The sequence below is a fragment of the Pestalotiopsis fici genome (genome assembly GCF_000516985.1).
Source record: "Pestalotiopsis fici W106-1 unplaced genomic scaffold PFICI_Scf_2, whole genome shotgun sequence".
In the NCBI taxonomy this organism is placed as follows: domain Eukaryota; kingdom Fungi; phylum Ascomycota; class Sordariomycetes; order Amphisphaeriales; family Sporocadaceae; genus Pestalotiopsis; species Pestalotiopsis fici.
The window spans coordinates 5,816,358-5,835,066 of NW_006917092.1; the positions used below are offsets into that span (position 1 = coordinate 5,816,358).

At 51.5% G+C, this 18,709-nt stretch overlaps 8 protein-coding genes across 8 annotated transcripts; 2 read left to right on the forward strand and 6 right to left on the reverse strand.

The window, feature by feature from the left end:
• Window positions 1-276: 276 nt before the first annotated feature.
• Window positions 277-3,565, forward strand: PFICI_03931 (uncharacterized protein; the record flags this gene model as incomplete). The annotated part of the gene is made up of 7 exons (XM_007832512.1): window positions 277-314; window positions 371-498; window positions 554-1,938; window positions 1,991-2,460; window positions 2,513-2,768; window positions 2,822-3,253; window positions 3,311-3,565. 7 exons carry the CDS (start codon window positions 277-279, stop codon window positions 3,563-3,565), a joined length of 2,964 nt encoding a protein of 987 aa, XP_007830703.1.
• Window positions 3,566-4,559: 994 nt separating this feature from the next.
• PFICI_03932 (uncharacterized protein) lies at window positions 4,560-6,304 on the reverse strand (the record flags this gene model as incomplete). The annotated part of the gene is made up of 2 exons (XM_007832513.1): window positions 4,560-6,205; window positions 6,268-6,304. 2 exons carry the CDS (start codon window positions 6,302-6,304, stop codon window positions 4,560-4,562), a joined length of 1,683 nt encoding a protein of 560 aa, XP_007830704.1.
• A 1,469-nt stretch (window positions 6,305-7,773) lies between these two features.
• PFICI_03933 (uncharacterized protein) lies at window positions 7,774-8,656 on the reverse strand (the record flags this gene model as incomplete). The annotated part of the gene is made up of 2 exons (XM_007832514.1): window positions 7,774-8,226; window positions 8,285-8,656. The coding sequence occupies 2 exons, from the start codon at window positions 8,654-8,656 to the stop codon at window positions 7,774-7,776; spliced, it is 825 nt and encodes a 274-aa protein (XP_007830705.1).
• Window positions 8,657-9,377: 721 nt separating this feature from the next.
• On the reverse strand, window positions 9,378-10,525 carry PFICI_03934 (uncharacterized protein; the record flags this gene model as incomplete). Its single annotated transcript, XM_007832515.1, has 4 exons — window positions 9,378-9,673; window positions 9,777-9,935; window positions 10,039-10,383; window positions 10,468-10,525. The coding sequence occupies 4 exons, from the start codon at window positions 10,523-10,525 to the stop codon at window positions 9,378-9,380; spliced, it is 858 nt and encodes a 285-aa protein (XP_007830706.1).
• Window positions 10,526-11,250: 725 nt separating this feature from the next.
• PFICI_03935 (uncharacterized protein) lies at window positions 11,251-12,027 on the reverse strand (the record flags this gene model as incomplete). Its single annotated transcript, XM_007832516.1, has 3 exons — window positions 11,251-11,375; window positions 11,450-11,568; window positions 11,630-12,027. The coding sequence occupies 3 exons, from the start codon at window positions 12,025-12,027 to the stop codon at window positions 11,251-11,253; spliced, it is 642 nt and encodes a 213-aa protein (XP_007830707.1).
• Window positions 12,028-12,999: 972 nt separating this feature from the next.
• Window positions 13,000-14,599, reverse strand: PFICI_03936 (WD repeat-containing protein; the record flags this gene model as incomplete). Its single annotated transcript, XM_007832517.1, has 2 exons — window positions 13,000-14,024; window positions 14,095-14,599. 2 exons carry the CDS (start codon window positions 14,597-14,599, stop codon window positions 13,000-13,002), a joined length of 1,530 nt encoding a protein of 509 aa, XP_007830708.1.
• Window positions 14,600-15,449: 850 nt separating this feature from the next.
• On the forward strand, window positions 15,450-16,784 carry PFICI_03937 (uncharacterized protein; the record flags this gene model as incomplete). Its single annotated transcript, XM_007832518.1, has 1 exon — window positions 15,450-16,784. One exon carries the CDS (start codon window positions 15,450-15,452, stop codon window positions 16,782-16,784), a length of 1,335 nt encoding a protein of 444 aa, XP_007830709.1.
• Window positions 16,785-18,241: 1,457 nt separating this feature from the next.
• PFICI_03938 (uncharacterized protein) lies at window positions 18,242-18,517 on the reverse strand (the record flags this gene model as incomplete). The annotated part of the gene is made up of 2 exons (XM_007832519.1): window positions 18,242-18,447; window positions 18,499-18,517. The coding sequence occupies 2 exons, from the start codon at window positions 18,515-18,517 to the stop codon at window positions 18,242-18,244; spliced, it is 225 nt and encodes a 74-aa protein (XP_007830710.1).
• Window positions 18,518-18,709: the final 192 nt, after the last annotated feature.

Below are 18,709 nucleotides of genomic sequence, written 5' to 3' on the forward strand. Positions count from 1 at the left end.
GTTGGAAGAGCATCCCGTTATTCATTAAGCCATCGGCAGACTAAGAGCGTACGACTCGCCAAATTCAGGATATTGACCTTTAATCGTGACTGTTGGTTATTAGCGACAATCTTGAGTGGCTATTGAGGCGGCTGATTTTAACGAGTCGTTGGTCCTGAATTGGTCAGAGAGACTAAGCCCAGGAGTGTGTGTGCGCGCGCAACGTTGGGCGAGTATACCAAGTCACTTTGATTCTGTGATCGGAAATCAGCTGCGCAGCAGAAAAATAATTAGATCATGGCGCCTCATTTGCGGATAGGAGTCGACGTTGGCGGGTAAGATGCAGAGCAAGACTCTTTGGAGAAACGCGCCTCAGCTAACAGGTCAATAGCACCAATACCGACGGTGTCATTTTGGACCCCAGTAGGTCGTCAGAGTCGGATCGTGGCATTGTTGCGTGGAAAAAGTCGAGCACGACCAAGAACCCCAGCGATGGCATCAATAATGTCATTAGCGAGAGTAAGCATCGCAATCATTTCGACTTGGCAGTTTGCACATGTGCTAAAGTTTACAGTGTTTCGCGAGTCCAACGTCAACCCAGAAGATGTCGCCAGCGTCACAATTGGCACCACGCACTTTATCAATGCGGTAGTGGAAATGGATCAGTCTCGCCTGGCCCGTGTTGCCGTGCTGCGATTGTGCGGGCCGTTCTCGAAAGAGATTCCAGTCGGAGTAGATTGGCCACCAAAGCTCAGAAACATCATTTGCGCATACCGGGGGCTGGTCGATGGTGGACTTGAAATTGACGGCACACTAATCTCAGAGCTCGACGAGGATGAGATTCGCCGGCAATGCGAGGTTATCAAGTCCAAGGGCATTAGGAGCATCGTGGTGGCTGGAGTCTTTAGTCCCATTGATGTGGTCTACCGACAAGAGGAGAGAGCCGCCGAGGTCATCCGCGAAGTCTATCCCGAAGCCGACGTTGTGATATCCAAGGATGTGGCCAATATCGGATTCCTGGAACGTGAGAATGCGGCAGTGCTCAATGCGGCCATACTGTCGTTTGCGAGACGCACGATTCACTCTTTTCAGAATGCAGTCGGTAGTCTCAAGCTCAATTGTCCCGTATTTCTGACCCAGAATGACGGCACGATATTGCCGGCTAGTTCAGCTGCACAAGTGCCCATCAGGACCTTCTCCAGCGGTCCTACCAACTCCATGCGCGGTGCCGCATTCCTAACCCAGGGACTGGACAAGGAAGCAATGATGGTTGTGGACATTGGCGGTACCACTACCGATGTAGGCCTGCTGCTCAAGAATGGCTTCCCCAGGCAGGCAGCCGCGTACAGCGAGATCTCTGGAGTGAGAACAAACTTTTCCTACCCCGACGTGCGGAGCATCGGTCTCGGCGGCGGCTCCATTGTGCGTGTCGCCGACGATGCGACGGTCTCCATCGGCCCCGACAGCGTGGGCTACCAGATCCAGACCAAGGCCCTGGTGTTTGGCGGTGACGTCGCCACCGCCACCGACTACACCGTCCTGGCCGACACGGCGATTCAGATTGGCGACCGCGCCCGGGTGGAGGCGGCCAAGCTGGAGAGCCACCTGAGCGCCTTCAAGGCCGAGGTCAAGTCCAAGATTGAGCGCGTCATTGACGTGATGAAGACGTCGCCGGAAGACATCCCCGTCGTGCTGGTCGGTGGAGGTGCCGTCATTGCCCCGGATGCCCTCAAGGGCGCGAGCAAGGTCATCAAGCCTCAGTGGTCGGGTGTCGCCAATGCGATTGGTGCGGCCACGGCGCGAGTATCGGGCGTGGTCGACTCGATTGAGAGTACCGAATCCAGGACTCTGGCACAGGTGATTGAGGAGCTGTCCAAGAGAGCGATTGACCAGGCGGTTTCTAATGGCGCATTACGGGATACTGTGACGATTGCCGAGGTGGAGAGTCTGGCTTTGCAAGTGGGTTAGAAGTCTAAAAGCAAGGAGTGATGGCTGCTAATATCATGCACAGTATATCGCCGACAAGTCGAGAGTCGTCATCAAGGCCGTTGGAGATTTTGACTTTTCCAGGACGGATCTCTCTGGCGTTCCCGAGGCTCTGACAAACGGCGGAAATGCACCTAGCGAAGAAGCTAACGGGTCCAATGAAGAGTCACGAAAAGGAATTGTTGATGATAACTCGGCTCCGGACAAGATTGTTTTCACCAAGAGCTACATCGACGGGTACAAGCCCAAGGTGGTAAACAGGCAGTGGTTCATTTCCGAAACAGACCTGGACTGGATCAGCATCGGTTGCTATATCCTCGGTACGGGAGGAGGTGGCTCTCCTTATCAGCACATGTTGCGGCTGCGCGAAATGCTCAGGGCTGGAGCCACGGTGCGCGTCGTATCGCCGTGGGATCTCAAGGACAAGGACATTGTGGCTTGTGGTGGAGGAAAGGGATCCCCCCAAGTGTCCATTGAGAAGCCCTACGGAGATGAGTAAGTTTGCGCTTTTCGGCAAGGTGCTCACTGTGACTGACATTGGGATTAGAATGATGGAGTCTCAGACTGTCCTTTATGAATACTTGAAAGTCAAGCCAGACGCCGTTATAAGTCTGGAAATCGGCGGCGGTAATGGATTACAAGGACTCATCCTTGGAGCTTCCACTAATATGGATATACCGTGTGTTGATGGTGATTGGATGGGGCGGGCTTACCCAGTCTCATGGCAGACAACACCCGTGGTATTTGAAAAGAAGGCGACAATGATTCCCTCGACCATTTCTGATGGAAACGGGAGAGTAATGGTACGTCCGTTATAGACAAAATCTAACGACGTAGCACACACTGACAAGCACAGATCATGACCAAGGCACGAACGGAATTAGAGGTAGAGCGCGCATTCCGTGCCGCGCTATCTCAGATGGGATCCCACGTCGGGTGCGCAAAGGGTCCCGTCTCGGGAAGCAACACCAAGACCTGGGTAGTTGAGAACACCGTCTCTCTGTCGTGGCGAATCGGACGCGCAGTCGCCTTGTCGCGATGCACCAACCAGGTCGATACCGTCGCCGAGTCAATTATTGAAGAGGTCGGCGGACCAAAGTCGGCCAAGGTCCTGTTCAAGGGCAAGATTGTCGGAGTGGAGAGGATCACCAGGATGGGCCATGCCTATGGCGAGGTCATTATCGAGTCTGCATCAGAGGACGGCAAGGGCCCCGTGGAAAGGATAATCATTCCTTTCAAGAATGAAAACATATTCGTCAAGAAGATTGGCCCGGATGGACAGGAAGAGGTAAGTTCCACACGTTTACTTTGCGACTACGATAATTACTGACCTTTCGCGAAACAGATACTTGCCGTTGTGCCTGATCTTGTTTGTGTCATAGATGCGCAAAACGGCGAGGCCATTGGCACGCAAGAATACAGATATGGTCTCCTCGTTGTGGTCTTGGCCATAACAGCATCAGAAAAATGGACATCTACTGCCAGAGGCATCGAAATAGGCGGACCTAGAGGCTTTGGATTCAATGACTTGGAGTACAAACCTATTGGAAGCTTTGAGAAGCCCAGATCAGTCATTGATGAGTTTGATGTTTCTACCTGAGTCAACATTTTGATGGAGTTCATTATCACAACTCTTCCTTGGCCCAAGTGGAAAGCTCGGCTCGGTACCATTTGAATATTTAATGATATGAAAAGCCCAGGAATATTTGTAGTGGGCTAGGTCATCCGAGTCATGGGAAAGATGAAAGCAAAAGAGATGTATCAAATCTTTCGTCTTTAATAGGTGCTCAAATTACTTGGTCTTTGCAATTTTCAACTTTTTCAAGAGGCAAGTTGGGTCTGCATGGCGAACAAGACCCCACATGGCATAGTTTTGCAAGTATGTAGCTACTCAGATCTCTACGTCAGCCCGTTGCGCGTATAGCTTGGCGAGGTCAGCCCAAGGGCGCATTTTGAGAGGCACTTGTCTCATCATCTTCTGTGGGTTAAATTCCCCGGAAATACAAAGTCAGCGGTACTCTTTTGGTGGCGTCTAGATTTATCTGACACCCATGACATGTTGGCGAGAACAGTTGTGACAGCCCTGACAGCGAGCCGAGGCTCATGCCTCGTGGATGAAACGATAGCCTGACGCCACTGACTTGCTGAGCATGACGCGCGTGGGTACGGAGGAATTTCAAATACTTGGGGTCGTAAGCTTATTTCCAGATAGCGGTGAGAGCCTACGGGTGATAGTACGCCTCAAGCTTTATTCCAAGTGAAGACATACAGTAGGCAAAGCCCCTGTCATAGTTTCACTATACCGAACAGTACCCATACTACGGGATGCTGCATTAGCGTGAACCAGCCAACTGGGTAATCTGAATTGTTATACTCGGATATTTTGAACTTGTTTTAATGAAGATGCTTACAGGGCGAGTTTTTTAAAAGTAGTATTCAATTGTAAATAATGGAAATCGTTTCTGCCAAATGAAATTACACAATAAAACTACAAGACCCGAACCTTTTCCCAACCAAGGCATTATCGTCACCTGGTCCGAACGGACTCGATGGAAAACCCAAATTCATACATGACATAGGGAATTTATATAATTCTAGTTCTTCACGTCGGGGTGCTTCTGCTGCCATTCCTGGAACAGACCAGCAAAGTCACCGGGAGCGTAAGGGGTGGTGAGCTCGGCAATCATGCCGCCCTTGCGGTGGTTGTTGAGACCAATGTCCTTGAGCAGCAGGTCCACAAACGGCAGCGAGTCAAAGACAAAGTCGGGCAAGCTGGCACCGTAGCCGCAGGGGTATCTCCAGCGACCCCACTGGGTGTGCAGCATGACCTCGTCCGAGATCTCCTCGTCCGTCTTGGCAATGCGCTCGAGCTTGCCGTCCAGGAACATGGAGATCCAGAGGCCCTGGATGGAGGCGCACACGGCGGTACCGACGGTGGAGATCATACCGGCAAAGGCCAGGTTGCGGCTCTTGACCATGCTCGGCGGCACGGCGAAGCGGTAGAAGCGGAGCGGCTCGCCCTTCTTCTCCTCGAACCGCAGCTTGGGCTGGTCCTTGAGGATGGGGAACATGGCGAGAACCTTTTCGTCGGCCTCCTTGTTCAGCTGTCCAAGCTCCTTTTCTGACACGGGCAGGCTGAGGCCGGCGGCGTCGAGACCCTTGATCTTGAGCGACGACTCCTTCTTCCAGCCCGTCGAGCAGATCATGACGTCGGCGTCCAGGACGGTGCCATCCTCGAGGTGGCACTTCTTGCCCTCGAGGTGGTCAATGTTTTGAATGTGCACCTTGATCTTGCCCTGCTTGACCATGTCGAAGAATGGGGTGCTGTAGTTGAGGATACTGAGACCACTGCCAATCCAGAATGCCGATTGCCAGGGCTTGAGCTTCTGAAGTTCAGGGTGAGAGTCGTAGTCGTTGGCCTTGATGACGTCGTTGCCCAAGATGCTCCAGAAAGACTTGACCAGGAAACGTCCGAGAGCAGTTCCGTGAAGGAACTTGCGCGCCGAGATGTAACCATCCTCCTCACCCCAGGGGCAGGGGCTGAACCAGGTCATCCATCGCACAAACAGGAGCTTGTCGAGACGACGCTTCAGGGGCGTGACAAATGGAGGTGCGATCCAAACGGGTCCGTGGCCGTCGGGTCGGATGATGAGGTCGACTGTGGCACCGGCCTCGACGCAGGCGTGGGCGACATCAAAGGCCGACTTGGCTCCACCTACCACAATGGCGTTCTTGATTCCCTTCAGTGTATCGGCCCGGTCACAGAAGTCCTTGGCGTGGTATAAGGGGGCCTCGAAAGACTCTGCGCCCTTGTAGTTGGGCATGTTGGGCGTCGAGGTCAAACCAGTGGCCAGCACCAGTTTTGCCGTCGCAATCGTCTTCTGGCCCTCGGGCGTCGTCACTGTCAGGACCCAGCTGCCGTCGGGCAGAGACTCGACGCCATCCACTTGGTGCTTGAATTTTACGCGGTCCAGGAATCCAAAGTGCCGCGCATAGTCTGTGAGATACCGGTTGAGGACAGCTCCGGGAATGTGGTTGTCTGGCTTCACACCGTAGACCTTTTCGCTCATGGGGAAGTCGGGGTACTCATAAGTGCCCAGCATGTTGTTGGACTTGAGTCCGGGGTATAATCTGTGCTCGGCCCATGTTCCACCGCAAGAAGTAGCAGACTCGAGGACTGCAATGTTGTCATTTGGCCTCAACTCTGTGCAAGCCTTTGCAGCCGCAAGTCCAAACCATCCTGCCTTTCGAGTTAGAATGAAGCTAGAGGTGAAAAGGGGGGGTGTCGATGAGAGAGCGTACCTGCACCAACAACCACCAGGTCGTAACTTTGATCCATGGCTGCAACTGACTGACCAACCAAACAATGTTGCTAAAGAAGTGCACGTGGTCTTTTTTCTTCTTCTTCTCGAGTCTCGAGGTGTGACGACAATATGGTAAGGTATTGGGTGATTATTTGTCTTGACTCACGCACGATATATTTCACAATTCCTCCTCGACCAGGTCAGAGGAATCCTTTAAGTAAATTCGATCCATGCTCCTATTACCCCATATTCATTTCACCCTTATCAGACGCCTATGGATTGATTATCATGCTAGCCTCTGGTTTACGCGCAAGTTATCATGGGCTTCAACCGCCACTACGTGGACCGGCTAGCGCACCCTGAGCCCTTTTTTGATCGAACAATTGGCAGAACGAATGGAAGCCAGAGAGACACACGACTTCCGGGGGTGTGTGGTGCTGCTCAGCCAGCGCTGCCAGGCCAGGCCAGGCTAGGCCAACCAAGCCAGCTCATCCAGCCAGACAGTTGCCAGACAATACCAATCAATAGCTTCCACTGCCAAACTGGGGAAGCGACTCAAACTACTCGTCGGCTGTGGACATTGCACCGAACGACGTCTTGCCCTATCTGGGTCGACAGCCGGCGTTGTCGGTCAGCAGCAAACGGGTTTGGCGGGATGCTGGCTCACGGTTCATCCAAGGTTTGCGCTACTGTCGTATCTGGGAACGTGCAAATCTGGGCCGGTTTCCCCTAGGGAACCTTGATTCATGTTTTTGGTCAATCAACCAACAGAGATAAGCACGCTACTACTATAGTACTTGGAGCGCTACAATTCGACTGTCTGGGGAAAAAAGGGAATAGAATAGAATGCCAACCCCTTTGCATCAATGCGTGTGTCATAATTTCAAGGCGTACAATCTGGGGTAAGTCACTTATCTCGGCTAGTCTGAGAAGTACGTAGGGGTCTTGTGGGCCAACCAAGGCGACCGGCCTGGTGCTGGTCCTCAGGTCCCTCTGGGCGCCCTGCTGTCGTCGTCGGATAGTGAACCGGGGTGCGGACGTGTCACTGCCGCAGCCGCTGCAGAGGACGAGTTGTCGGCCGGTTTCACGGAGGAGAAACACACAAGTCTCCGTATGCACATTCCAAACCGCCACAATGCTGCACATCTTGAATAAGTGTGTTTGCATTGTTTCTGCAAGTCATTCGAGAAGCAGTCTTTGGTAGTGAGCTGACGATTTAACAAGTCAGTTTCAGAGACTTGCGGCTGGAAGAAGAAAAAAAAAATTGTTAGGTTCATGCAAAGTACGTTGCAGAAGGGGATTTCCGGGCCGTTGAGACTTTGAGATCTTGGCTTGCACATGACTCGGCCCCGGCTTCGGGAGATTAAGTTTTTTTAAGCATGAGTCCAAAATACCTGCAGTATTGCGTGGCAGCTGAAGAAGAATGAACAATCACATCAAATGTGTATCTTGTATGATTCTTTGGTTTAATTCATAATTAGGTATCGACTATGTAATTCATTTGTTACTCATAAGTGATCAAGCCATCAATAGTTCCAGCATGCAATCCACCAGTAATGGGAATATCTGCAGCCGTTGTGAATTTGGCGGCCTCGCTCAGCAGGTATACAACAGCGCCCGTGAGATCGTTTTGCGTGCTGAGTCGCTGCATGGGAGGAGCCAGCCACATTTGCTCGCCCTGCCCCTTGGTCTTGGAGGCGCGAACGTCCCTAGTCATTTGAGAGTCCACGAAACCGGGAGAAATGGTGTTGACACGAATATTGTGAGGTGCCAGCTCAACAGCCAGCGCCTTGGACAGCATCAGAATGCCACCCTTGGACGCGTTGTATGCGGCCATGCGGTAGCCCGGCAGTCCAATGTGTGCAGACTGAGAAGCAATCAAGACCATGCTGCCTCCCTTTCCTTGCTTCAGCATTTGCTTTGCGCACAGTTGTGCGACGAAAAATGTGCCCCGGACCTGCATTTTAAGTGAGCATTTGATGAATATATATGCCTTTCTGGCCGAGAAAACTTACATTGATGTCCTGTATTCTTGTAAATTCTTCCCAGGTCTGCTCGATAAATGGCTTGTCAATAGCAATACCGGCAGCGGGAACGCAGCCATCTATCGAGCCCAGTTCTTCCAGGGCCTTTGCGAAACTGGAGTTGAGGTCGTCTTGCTTGGTCACATCGGTACGAATGTATACCGTCTTGACGCCAAATCGCTCAGACAAGGTGTTGAATTCGTCCAGCGGCTTTTGTTGAATGTCCAAAACTGCAATATTTCCTCCCATCTCTGCAATTGCCCGGGTCACGGCGAAACCGATTCCCTGAGCACCACCAGTGACGATATAGTTGCGGCCCTTCAGCTCAAACATGGGCCGCACATCTTCCAGCTTGTCACCCATGGCGAATGTTTTTTTTTTTTTTAAATTATTGGCGTTTGGGTAGGTGATTTGAAAAGTTTGATTGTTTTCGTGGTTTGATATCAATGAACAGTGACTTTACAGATTCGGTTTCAGTTGCTTGAGTTGTTGCAGTTCTAGTTGCTGCTGCTCTTCATGGGTATGGATTTCATATGAAGCGGATAGCGAACCACGATTCACGTGCACTCGAGCTGCTCTCATTGGATGATTGGATGGTCCCAAGTTTTCCGCCTCCCTTCTTGTCGGCAGTGACACCATTTATTCCGTCAATGCTCCCTATTTCCTCGCCTTTTTGGCTGCTGGTCCCTCTTCCGCCGCGCGGCCAAATTCGGCCGATCTTGACTCGCTGCTGATCAACGACCCACTGCCATGCCGGCGGGTAGGCGCCGCTGAACCTTAATATCACATCCCTGGGCAGCCACCGGAACGTGGCTAGAAATAGTGGTGTGAAGCTTTCATCAGGAGAGAGGATCCTTGGATCTTCAATTCTTTTACTATTGCGATTTACTGATGCAGGGCACATACACACATATTATTGTCTCACCGCAGCTCCGCTTCTCTTCCGACAGGATGAATAGGTACGAATAAGTGAATGGTCCATTTCAAGAAATTTACGTCACAAAAACATCTCCCCATATTCTCTCCCCCACAAGTGGCACGAGACTAGAGGGGTCGGCTCGACATAACAGCCCTCTCGTGGCCTCTATGTCAGGATGTATCCGCCATCAACGACCATCGCATGTCCTTGTACGAAGCTGGCCTTGGCGGAGCAGAGGAATAGCGCGGCGTCTGCGATTTCCTCGGGCTGCCCAATCCGGCCGACGGGGGCCATTTGAACATACGGCTCCTGTCTGCGGCGGCTCTCGTGGTCCCACACCGTCATGGGCGTCTCAATAACACCCGGGCAGACGCAGTTGACCCGGATGCCGTCCTTGGCGTAGTCTATCGCGTCGGAGCGCGTGAGGGATATGACGGCGGCCTTGGACGCGCTGTATGGTCCTATGATGGCCAGCCATTCCATTAGTATACCCAGTAGTAGTGGATACCAATGAGATCGTCCCCTTTGAACGAATCATATGGAATTGAATTATACTCTGCTTACCCATCTTTGCCTTGCCAACTATACCTAGCTGACTGGCAATGTTCACAATGGCCCCTCGAGCTGGTGCGCGGCCCGAGACGTTGGTTTCTAGAGGTTCCTGCTTGATCATGGCACCCAGTTCCGCACGTGAGCATGACCATACCCCGCGATAATTGATGGCTGTGCAGATCCCCCAGAAAAGCTCGTGTTAGCAAAGGGTTCCTAGTCCTGCAAAGAACAAGCTAGAAAGGATGGGAGGGGAGACTTTGTTCATTCTATTTACCATTGATGCGGTCAAAATCCTCAAAGCTCGTCTCAGTGCACCGCTGACCCGTGCCCGGCACGCCCGCGCAATTGACGGCGTAGTCTAGCCGTCCGAACCTGGCCACGACCTCGTCCACGAGGCTCTGCACAAACGCCGCGTCGGCAATGTCACCGGCTATCGCGAGCACCTCGATTCTGGCATTGCCGTTGTCGTTGTCGTTGCTGCTGCTGCTGCTGCTACTGCCGCCGTGCTGTCCTAGAATGGCCTGTTCGACGGCACTCAAAAGCTCGGTGTTGCGATCCGTAATGGCGATGCGCTTACATCCTTCGGCCGCAAACGCCTTGGCTACTGCGGCGCCGATTCCTTTGGAAAGAGCAAAAGCAAAGAAATCAGGAAAACTAGCTCATTTCTCTTCTTCAAGTATCATGGTAACGTGATGCCACATACCAGTCCCCGCGGCGCCAGTGACCAATGCCACGCCTGGATAGAGGGTCTTTGGTGTCATTATAATCAGGAAAGTCGGCAAGTCTTGCCTCTTGTTGTGCCGGATTCCCTTGACTCAAGCTCAGGACAAGTTACACAAACTGGGGCGCTCGAGATGATGTGGACTGGTTTCTCCCCCAACGAAAAGGTAAAGATTGCAATAGGGCATTCGAGGGATGAGACATTTCCAATCAATAGCCTTTTGTCGGCATCATCCGAACCGCGCAACGGTTTCCACCCCCCAAAATGTGCAGATATAGGGAACCAGGGTAATTGCGGGTTCGGCCGTAGATCCCGCGGCATTCCCGATGGAGAGAGAACGGAATAAGGCTGGCTTGGCAACACAGTTAGACAGTGGTCAACAAAAATACCCTTGGAATTTTGATGCGAAGCGGTTTGGTTTGAGGAATAGAAATCCTTTTCTGGTTTTTTTGTCATTAAATGAGTGGGCTATATACTAAAGTGCTAGGTGACTATAGACATAAGGGTAGATACAGATGAAGGGGTATCAACGAGTGAGTTTGCATCGTCGAGGTATGCTACTAGGGGGTTAAAAGAAAAATAGGGAACAAATATTCAAGAGAGATCCTCCTCTCACTCGTAAGTTCGTAAGACTCGTGTTGATAATCGTCAAGAAAAATCCAATCATTAGCAAACAAGGAAACAGGTCGGACTATGTATATATGGAGAGATGGCGCGTCGCCGCGGTGTAGAGACTTCTTTACTCGATTCTAGTCGTCTGATGCTCTAGTAGGGCTTCTGGCCGACGTAGTTGCCGGGAGGAGAGTATCTGGCGACAGTGTAGACGCCGCCGTTTGAGGCCGTGGCATTAGCCATTCCAATCTTGGTGGTAGTGTTCCATACGCATTGAGCTTTTGGGCAATCCCAGGTCAGTATAAGAAGTCCCAGGATATTTGAATCTCCAAAGGGGATTGGATTCACTCACTGTAGTGACCATAAGCGTTAAAGTTACCCTGAGGAATGACCTCTCCGTTGTAGCTGGACTTCTCTGCCATCCATCCCTGAGAGGCTTGAGTCTGGGGATACTTGATGCCGTTGGTAGCCCTGGGGGAAAACAGAGTCAGCACACTGGGTGAATTCTACAAAGTCCAGAAAGTAAGCTTACCAGGCATATGCCAAGTTCTCTCCCTCGCCAGGGCGCTGAGAAGAAGTGGAGTGTTGCAGCTGGTCAATCTGTGCCAGGTAGTTGGCCCATTGCTGAGCGTGAGCCGTCAGGGTGTCGTCCCAGACGAGGAGGACTTCGTTCAAGGACTTGCGTCCGTTGTTCTGTACCGTGAGGCCAGTGTTCTGGTCGAGAGTCAAAGTGGCGCGGGATTCTAGCTGGACGTGGTCGACAGCTTCGGGTGCAGCCTCTCGAGTAGAGATCTCCACGCTCAGCAAGGGCGTTCCAACTTCGAAGTGTCCATCTTCCACGGGGCTTGCGTTTGAACCAGAGTAGAAGGACAGGGGAAGAACCAGTGCGGTAAGCAAAAGCTTGCTGAGCTGCAGGTTGTTGGAGGACATGGTTGTAATTGAGGCTCGTTGAAGATTGTGTTGTTGAATCAATGTTATGTAAGTTTGGGGGAGGTAGTAGCAATGTTGGCTAAAGCTCGAATGTGTTGTTTGTTTGTTTTGTTTTCTTGGATATCATTCAAAGTCCGGAATCTGATCTGTTTATATACTCATTTCATACGTGAATTCTACAGGAACTTTTTCTTATATGATCTGAGACAATGGCTGGCTTTCCCAGCTGTCTGTTACACAACAAGTGAAACCCGGGCGATCCCATTCAAGAGGTGAGCCATCTAGCCCGCAAGCCTGTGAGGTAATAACAAACTTTCATGGCTTTAGACTCGTGATATATGAAACATATGAATTGCTTTTTATCGCCCTTTCGGGAAGGAGGGCCCCTCCCAGCACCATGCACGATGCCCGGATCGTATACTCCTATTTCTCGAAATGGGGTGTATCATGAGTCGCACCGCCTAAATCTCACCATGTGGGCGAGTCCTGCCCAAAAGAACCCCGGGAGAATATTGACGCCTCCAGATCTTCTCAGCTTGAGCCGCCGTCAGATTTATTTTACATCCGGTAAGCAATAACGACCAATGACGTAGAAGAAGAGACGATTTCCCAAGGGGTCAGCTTGCAGTGTCAATATTATATCACTTTGACAGAATCCCACGTGTGGAAAAACATTGGTTGGCTTGCGTAAGTGGCCTTTCCCATGAGGCTATCCAATGTCTCAGACAAGCCAAATGACAGTTTTGTCGCATTCTTACACCGAAAAAAAAGGTCCGCAACGCCGAGGCGTTGTCGGAATTTTTGCACTACATGATTTACACAGCGTTGCCCGCCGGGGATAAATCAACCCGAAAAGAGAAATCGTAGATGGCAACGCAAATATGTCGATGGGAGTATACAAGCGCAAAGGCGGTAAACTTGACTTGGCCGGCCCACTCTCGTCTATTCATGCTACATTGGTGACGCGTCCATCTACATCCACAGACACAACTTGCCACTCCCCGTTCCTCCGGCGACCCAATTTTGAGTAGGATGCAACTGGGCCACGGCTGGCACAGCGGTGATGCCCTCTCCGCTCAGCTGCGCAAGCTGTTCGCCGTTGCTGTCATAGACATCGACGAAGCGATTCATGTTCGCTATGGCGAACTTGTTGACGCCATCGGAGGGGTTCAGCTGCCACTGAGGCTTGAGAATAGTCACCCATCGACCGGTTTGGTTATTGTGTCGGATCTGTGTAGCCGGTTCCATCTCATCATCTCCGATATCCTGTCCGGGCTTCCACTTGACAGCCTTCTCAAAATCATAAATCTTGACAGTGTCATCATAAGACGATGTCGCGACATGGCCACTCTTACTCCATGACGCGTGCGAGACAGAGAGGCGAGATATATGCTCACCGACCAGAGCAGGGCGGCGCATTTCCCCTTTGCCCTTGATCATTCGCAAGTCCCAAATCTTGAGTGTACGATCCAAGGAGGCGGTTGCCACAAGGTGAGGAAGCAATGGGTTGAGAGAAAACCCACCAATCTTGTTATCACATAGATTCCAAATCTCCGCCTTGGCCTTGGAGCGACGATCGAACCGACCCATAGAGCCCAGCATTGTAGAAAATATCAAGACATCCTTTGAGTCCGCTGGCACGTCCACACATGTGATGCCCAGATCCGTGTCCTCATCCTCTGGCTGCCATACTACGCTACTCACCCGCGTCTGCAGGTCAAGACACCGAATAGTAGAATCGTAGGAGGCACTAAGAACCGAGTTGGAGTCGAACTCGGGTACAATGATTGAAGAAATTGTTCTGCTGTGCATCTCAAAGGCCGATACTTGGGGATAGGGAATGTCTGGATCTTCGTCATCCTCGTCGTATTGAGGTTTATCCTGCGAAGCATCAAAGACACCCATGACGCCCTTCTTGTCTCCGGCAAATACAATGGGCTTGTCTCGAATCGGGTGAAACGTCAACGAGTATATACGCTCTGGGGTAATTTTGATGTCTAGATTATATCAGCAACAAGCAAACAAGAGAACCATGGTGGTGTGCGCAGAGAATGGGGCAAGTCTTACCATTTGGCAGCCACCCATCATAGAGCTCGAGCTCGGCCATGCCCTTGCGGACCTCCTTGAGCTTCTCATCTGACGTCTCCTTGATGTCCTCTTCGGTGAAAGTTCTGAAGCCGGGCTGTGCCCCCTGTGTAAAACTTGCCAGGGCATCGCCGTTAGTCCATCTCGATCCCTCTAGTGTCACCTTGTCCAATTTGAGATCTTCCGTGACCCGAGCACGTTTTGACGGCTTCTGTTCCTCCACCAGCTCGCCCGCCGTCTTGAGCGATTCGAATTCGACATCGGCCCCGGGTCCTGCCGAGAGTCGGGCACTCGATCGTGTGGGCATTACCCTCGTTCGCTGGACGGGGGAGGATTTCCTCTTTCTTGTAGTCGCAGGCTTGGGTGGAGGCTTGGCCGCCTTTGCCATTTTGGCACCGATCGCCTGAGATTCTTGGAGGAGTTTCGCATTGTTGGCAACATTTTCTCGTCTCCGCGCCTCAAAGGCACTTATACCCCCGGGGGCCATGGCGTTGATTCCTCGGACGCGACGGTGGATGCAACGGTCGTGATACAGCAAGGTACAGCTGTCAATTCGAATTTATAGGACCACAGTTGACTCGTAGCAGCAAACAATGAATGCGATTGTGTTTGTGGCACGTTTGTTAAACTGCGAGTTTGGCTGAGTGACTGGCTAGCGCAAAGAAAAAAACTGCTTCCGGATTGAGAGGAATGCAATGGCAGGTCTGAGCACTGGTCTTGTTGCTTTACGACAAAGATTACAAAAAAAATAATATATTCTGCAGACACAATTGAAAGCACAATTGATTGTTTGACACGTTTGAATGCTCAATCAGGCAGCAATCCGAGGGGTCTGGGGTTGATGTTGACAGTGAGTCTAGATCGTGACGCGCTTTACTCGACTTGCATCATCGTCATTAACCTACCGTAGGCAGAAAACTCCCCCCAGTGAGAAAGAGAGACGCGAAGTCAGGGGTGTTCGCGTAAAGTGTCAGCGGATCCGCGGTGCGCTAAACGAATTGCTGGTTGGCTGACTTGCAGCGCACCTACAGGTACCTGGTGCTTGCATACGGGCGCACCCGTTACTGGTCTCAGTCGTCTGCCAGGGCCCCAGGCCCAGATGCAAGCTTTTATCGATAAGACCTGCAATGCAACTTTTAGAGAACGCCAGAGAGAAAGTCAATCGACCAACGCCAGACATTTTTCTTTCCAGGCTATGACCCAACGTAAGCCTCTAGACTTGACAAATATTCGTCCCCTCACGGCCAGGCCCAGGTCTGTCTTTGCAACCGCCACTCTGACTCACTCGATCAAGGTACGGACGTAAAGACGTCAGCTTTCATCTAGTATTCTCAGCCATGTCAACACCACCGCTACTGTTCCTGTACCAGACTCGAACCATTCTTCGATGTCGACGTCTCCCCAGCATAACCCGCTCTATGCATGTCTCACCTTCGCATCGACGAAAAAGTGACGACCACATTCCTTTCGCACGAGAAATTCCTGAAGATGTACTGCCGCTGGAAGACACCAAGGAAACACGCGGCACCATCACCCCAACAGAGCGACAGACCTTTGATCGCATCTTCTCCGACATTGCTGCGCGAGGTCTCAAGCCCAGACCACAACAAGACAGAAATGCGCAATCTTCCGAAACTACGCGGCGCGCGGCCAACTTGATTCTGGAAGCCGCCGCGTCTGACGATGCTGGCAAGGGACTCCGCGGAAAACCAATCTCTGCCGCCCAGATGGTATCAGCAGCCAAGGACAAGGAAAAGGCACTGCTCAGATTTCCCCCCTCCCTCCGAGCTGCCGCCACTCGAGCTTTTGAACTCCTCAATCCAGACCACCCGTCGTCGTATGCGCCGGCTGCGGCTTCAACTACCGCCGACGGCGATGCGAACAGTTCGGATGAAATATGGGAGACACCAAAGAATTCCACCATGCGACTAGTCGAAGTGGATGCGAAGCGATACCCAGAACAAAAGCGCGTAGAAGATCTCATGTCGACTGCCAAGTCTGATTTTGAGCTTTGGGATATCATGGAGCGCGAAGTTTTCACATATCCTCAAAAACTCGGCCTGCACAACGTCACGGCCCCCGTAAAGATTAGCGGAAAGGCAAGACGTAAGGATAGAAAGAAGAAGCGCCAAGCACAAGAGCAAGCGACGGGGCTGCCACATGAATCAAAAGAAGATGTCTTTGAGGGCGATCCAAAGTTGAACCTATACGTCTACGGTCCACTATACCCTTCATTTCTCCTATTCGGACTTCGTCTCCTTGACAAGGGCTTTGTGACACCATCACCTCTGGCTCTGTCCGTTTTGCCTCGGATCAAGGAGCTTGGCCTGGAATCCTTTGTGCTTGGTGTCTCGACTCCTTTTTACAATGAACTCTTGGGCATTTACTATGGAAGACATGGTGATCTGACTAATATGATGACACTATTGGAGGAAATGAGCCATTCCGGCCTGTACTTGGACGAAGGCACAGTCTCCGTGCTTATCAAAGCTTACAATCAGACTGAACAGCTTGCAACAGGGGCGCATGGGCAGTTTGCTCACGCCTTCATGACAATGCCTGCATACGAAAAGTCTGTACGGAATAGCATCAGGCACTGGCATAGAGACGTCGACCTCTCCATCAAACAGCGGGATGCGGACATTGATTACAGGCAAATGTACCGCGGTTAATTAATGAGATAGTAAGGGCACCAAAAGCTCTCTAAAAGACAATGCATTCCACTCCTGCCTTGATGATTCATTGATGGTCCCGGATTCATGGTCCCGGCTTTGCGTGTCTGAGCATTGTTCTTTGGATTGAGACAAGTCTATACAGTTTTACAGACAGTTGGGCTAGATGCCGACGATATGCGGGGAGCAAGCGCCCGCACGTTGACTAGAGTTGGTCATTTATGCTGCCAAAGTTTGCGCCAAAATGCATAGGCCTGACGGACTGGTAGTGTAAAAGTGTTTGTTTAGATACAGTGCTTGGCCGAGCCGCAACTAATCACTGTGTTTTATAGAGAAATCATGATTGGCAAATGGACTTGATCTCGATTGCGCTCCTGCAAAGATGATGGCTCTGCTTAGGATCAAGGTCGTGCTGACATCAAAGGGACCTTCCTCGATCGCACTTCTTAATGACGGCGCGAAAAAAGCATTCAAAAATGTGTGTGTGATGGTTCAATCATATGATTACCTGGGCAGGTCGAGCATGCAACAAGTGCTGCAAATCGTCTGCTCCGGCATAACGCCTTCCTGAAAATATGCTTGTGTTTTACAGTTGAACTTGTTATCATACAATACATGGTGACCTCTAGACGGCGTTTTCTCATCACAGGCGTACATGGCTACATCGGAAGTGCTTTTCTGAAAGCTGGATATCCTGTACGTGGCACGTTTCGATCACGTCAATCGGCCGCGCCGACGAGATCTTCTGATGATGGCCCCTTGGACATCGTTGAGGTGCCAGCAAGTTCAAGGCCGAGCGCGCATCCTGTCAGTATGTCCAAGAGTAGCAGCCTCACTTTATATCCAGTGTGCGCTGTACAGATTCTTTACCTTTGTTCCACCGTGGATTCAGCTTCGTCGCGGGACCGCACCTCTTTCTACCCAAACCTCAAGAGGAGATCATTTTTACTAATGCCTTGATCTGGCAAGTATTCTCGAGACAGGAATATCCACCAGGTCCTGCCGGTTGGGGGGTGTCCCACATCGACGTGCGGAACGTGGCCAAAGTCCAGGTCTTTGCCCGTCGAGCACCCGTAAGCCCTGGGCGGACAACGACTTGTACTGTGCTCGTCAACGCCTTTGTACGGAACTTCTCAGGCCACCGCAGATATCCTGCGCAAGGCGTACCCGAAGAGAAGACACATGATCAAGAAGTGCACGGAGGGGGACGGGTATCTATCCGGGAACATGGCCCCGCCCGGGTACGATACATTTGGTCACGACAGGGCGTCCGAGATTACGGGGCGGCCACTCAATCCATGAGAGCACATGGTTTTGGTTGCGGCTAAAATGTTTGATGCGTTTCTCTGATTTCTCCCTAACTCATCCACTCCCGAGATGGCTCGAGCGATACACTGCTCTCGTTGCTTATTTGCCATCCAACCCCGGCTACAATACTGGGCGTGAAAGTGTCCTCCTCAGCTACTCTCCTTCTTTGCTTCTGCCTTTTCCAGAGGATCGTCACTGGCCGACGTCTGTTCGGCAATGTTATCGTCGGCCTCGTCGCCAATGGCCGCGTCGAGGGCGTCTTCCCCAAGAATTCCTTCGGTTGCTGCTGCTCCCTTTTCTTGTTTGGCTGCAGCCTTTTCGAGGGGATCATCCCCGGCAGAGGTTTTTGCTGGATCTGTTCTGAATTAGTCCCGCCTTTTGTCTGTTGTTTGCAACTGATGAGTACCTTTTTGATCGGCAGGCATTGTACGCGCGTAAGAGATAAACTTGGCGGTTTTGACGTGAGATTTGGATGATGATTATCGATGACCAATCGACTACGTGACAGTGTCGTAAATTGTTTTATAGACGTCCTGTCACTGATGTCATTAAGTGCGGAGTGCATGTTTGGAATCCATGTGGATGGTAGCCAATAGCGCTCTGGCCCAATCAAATAC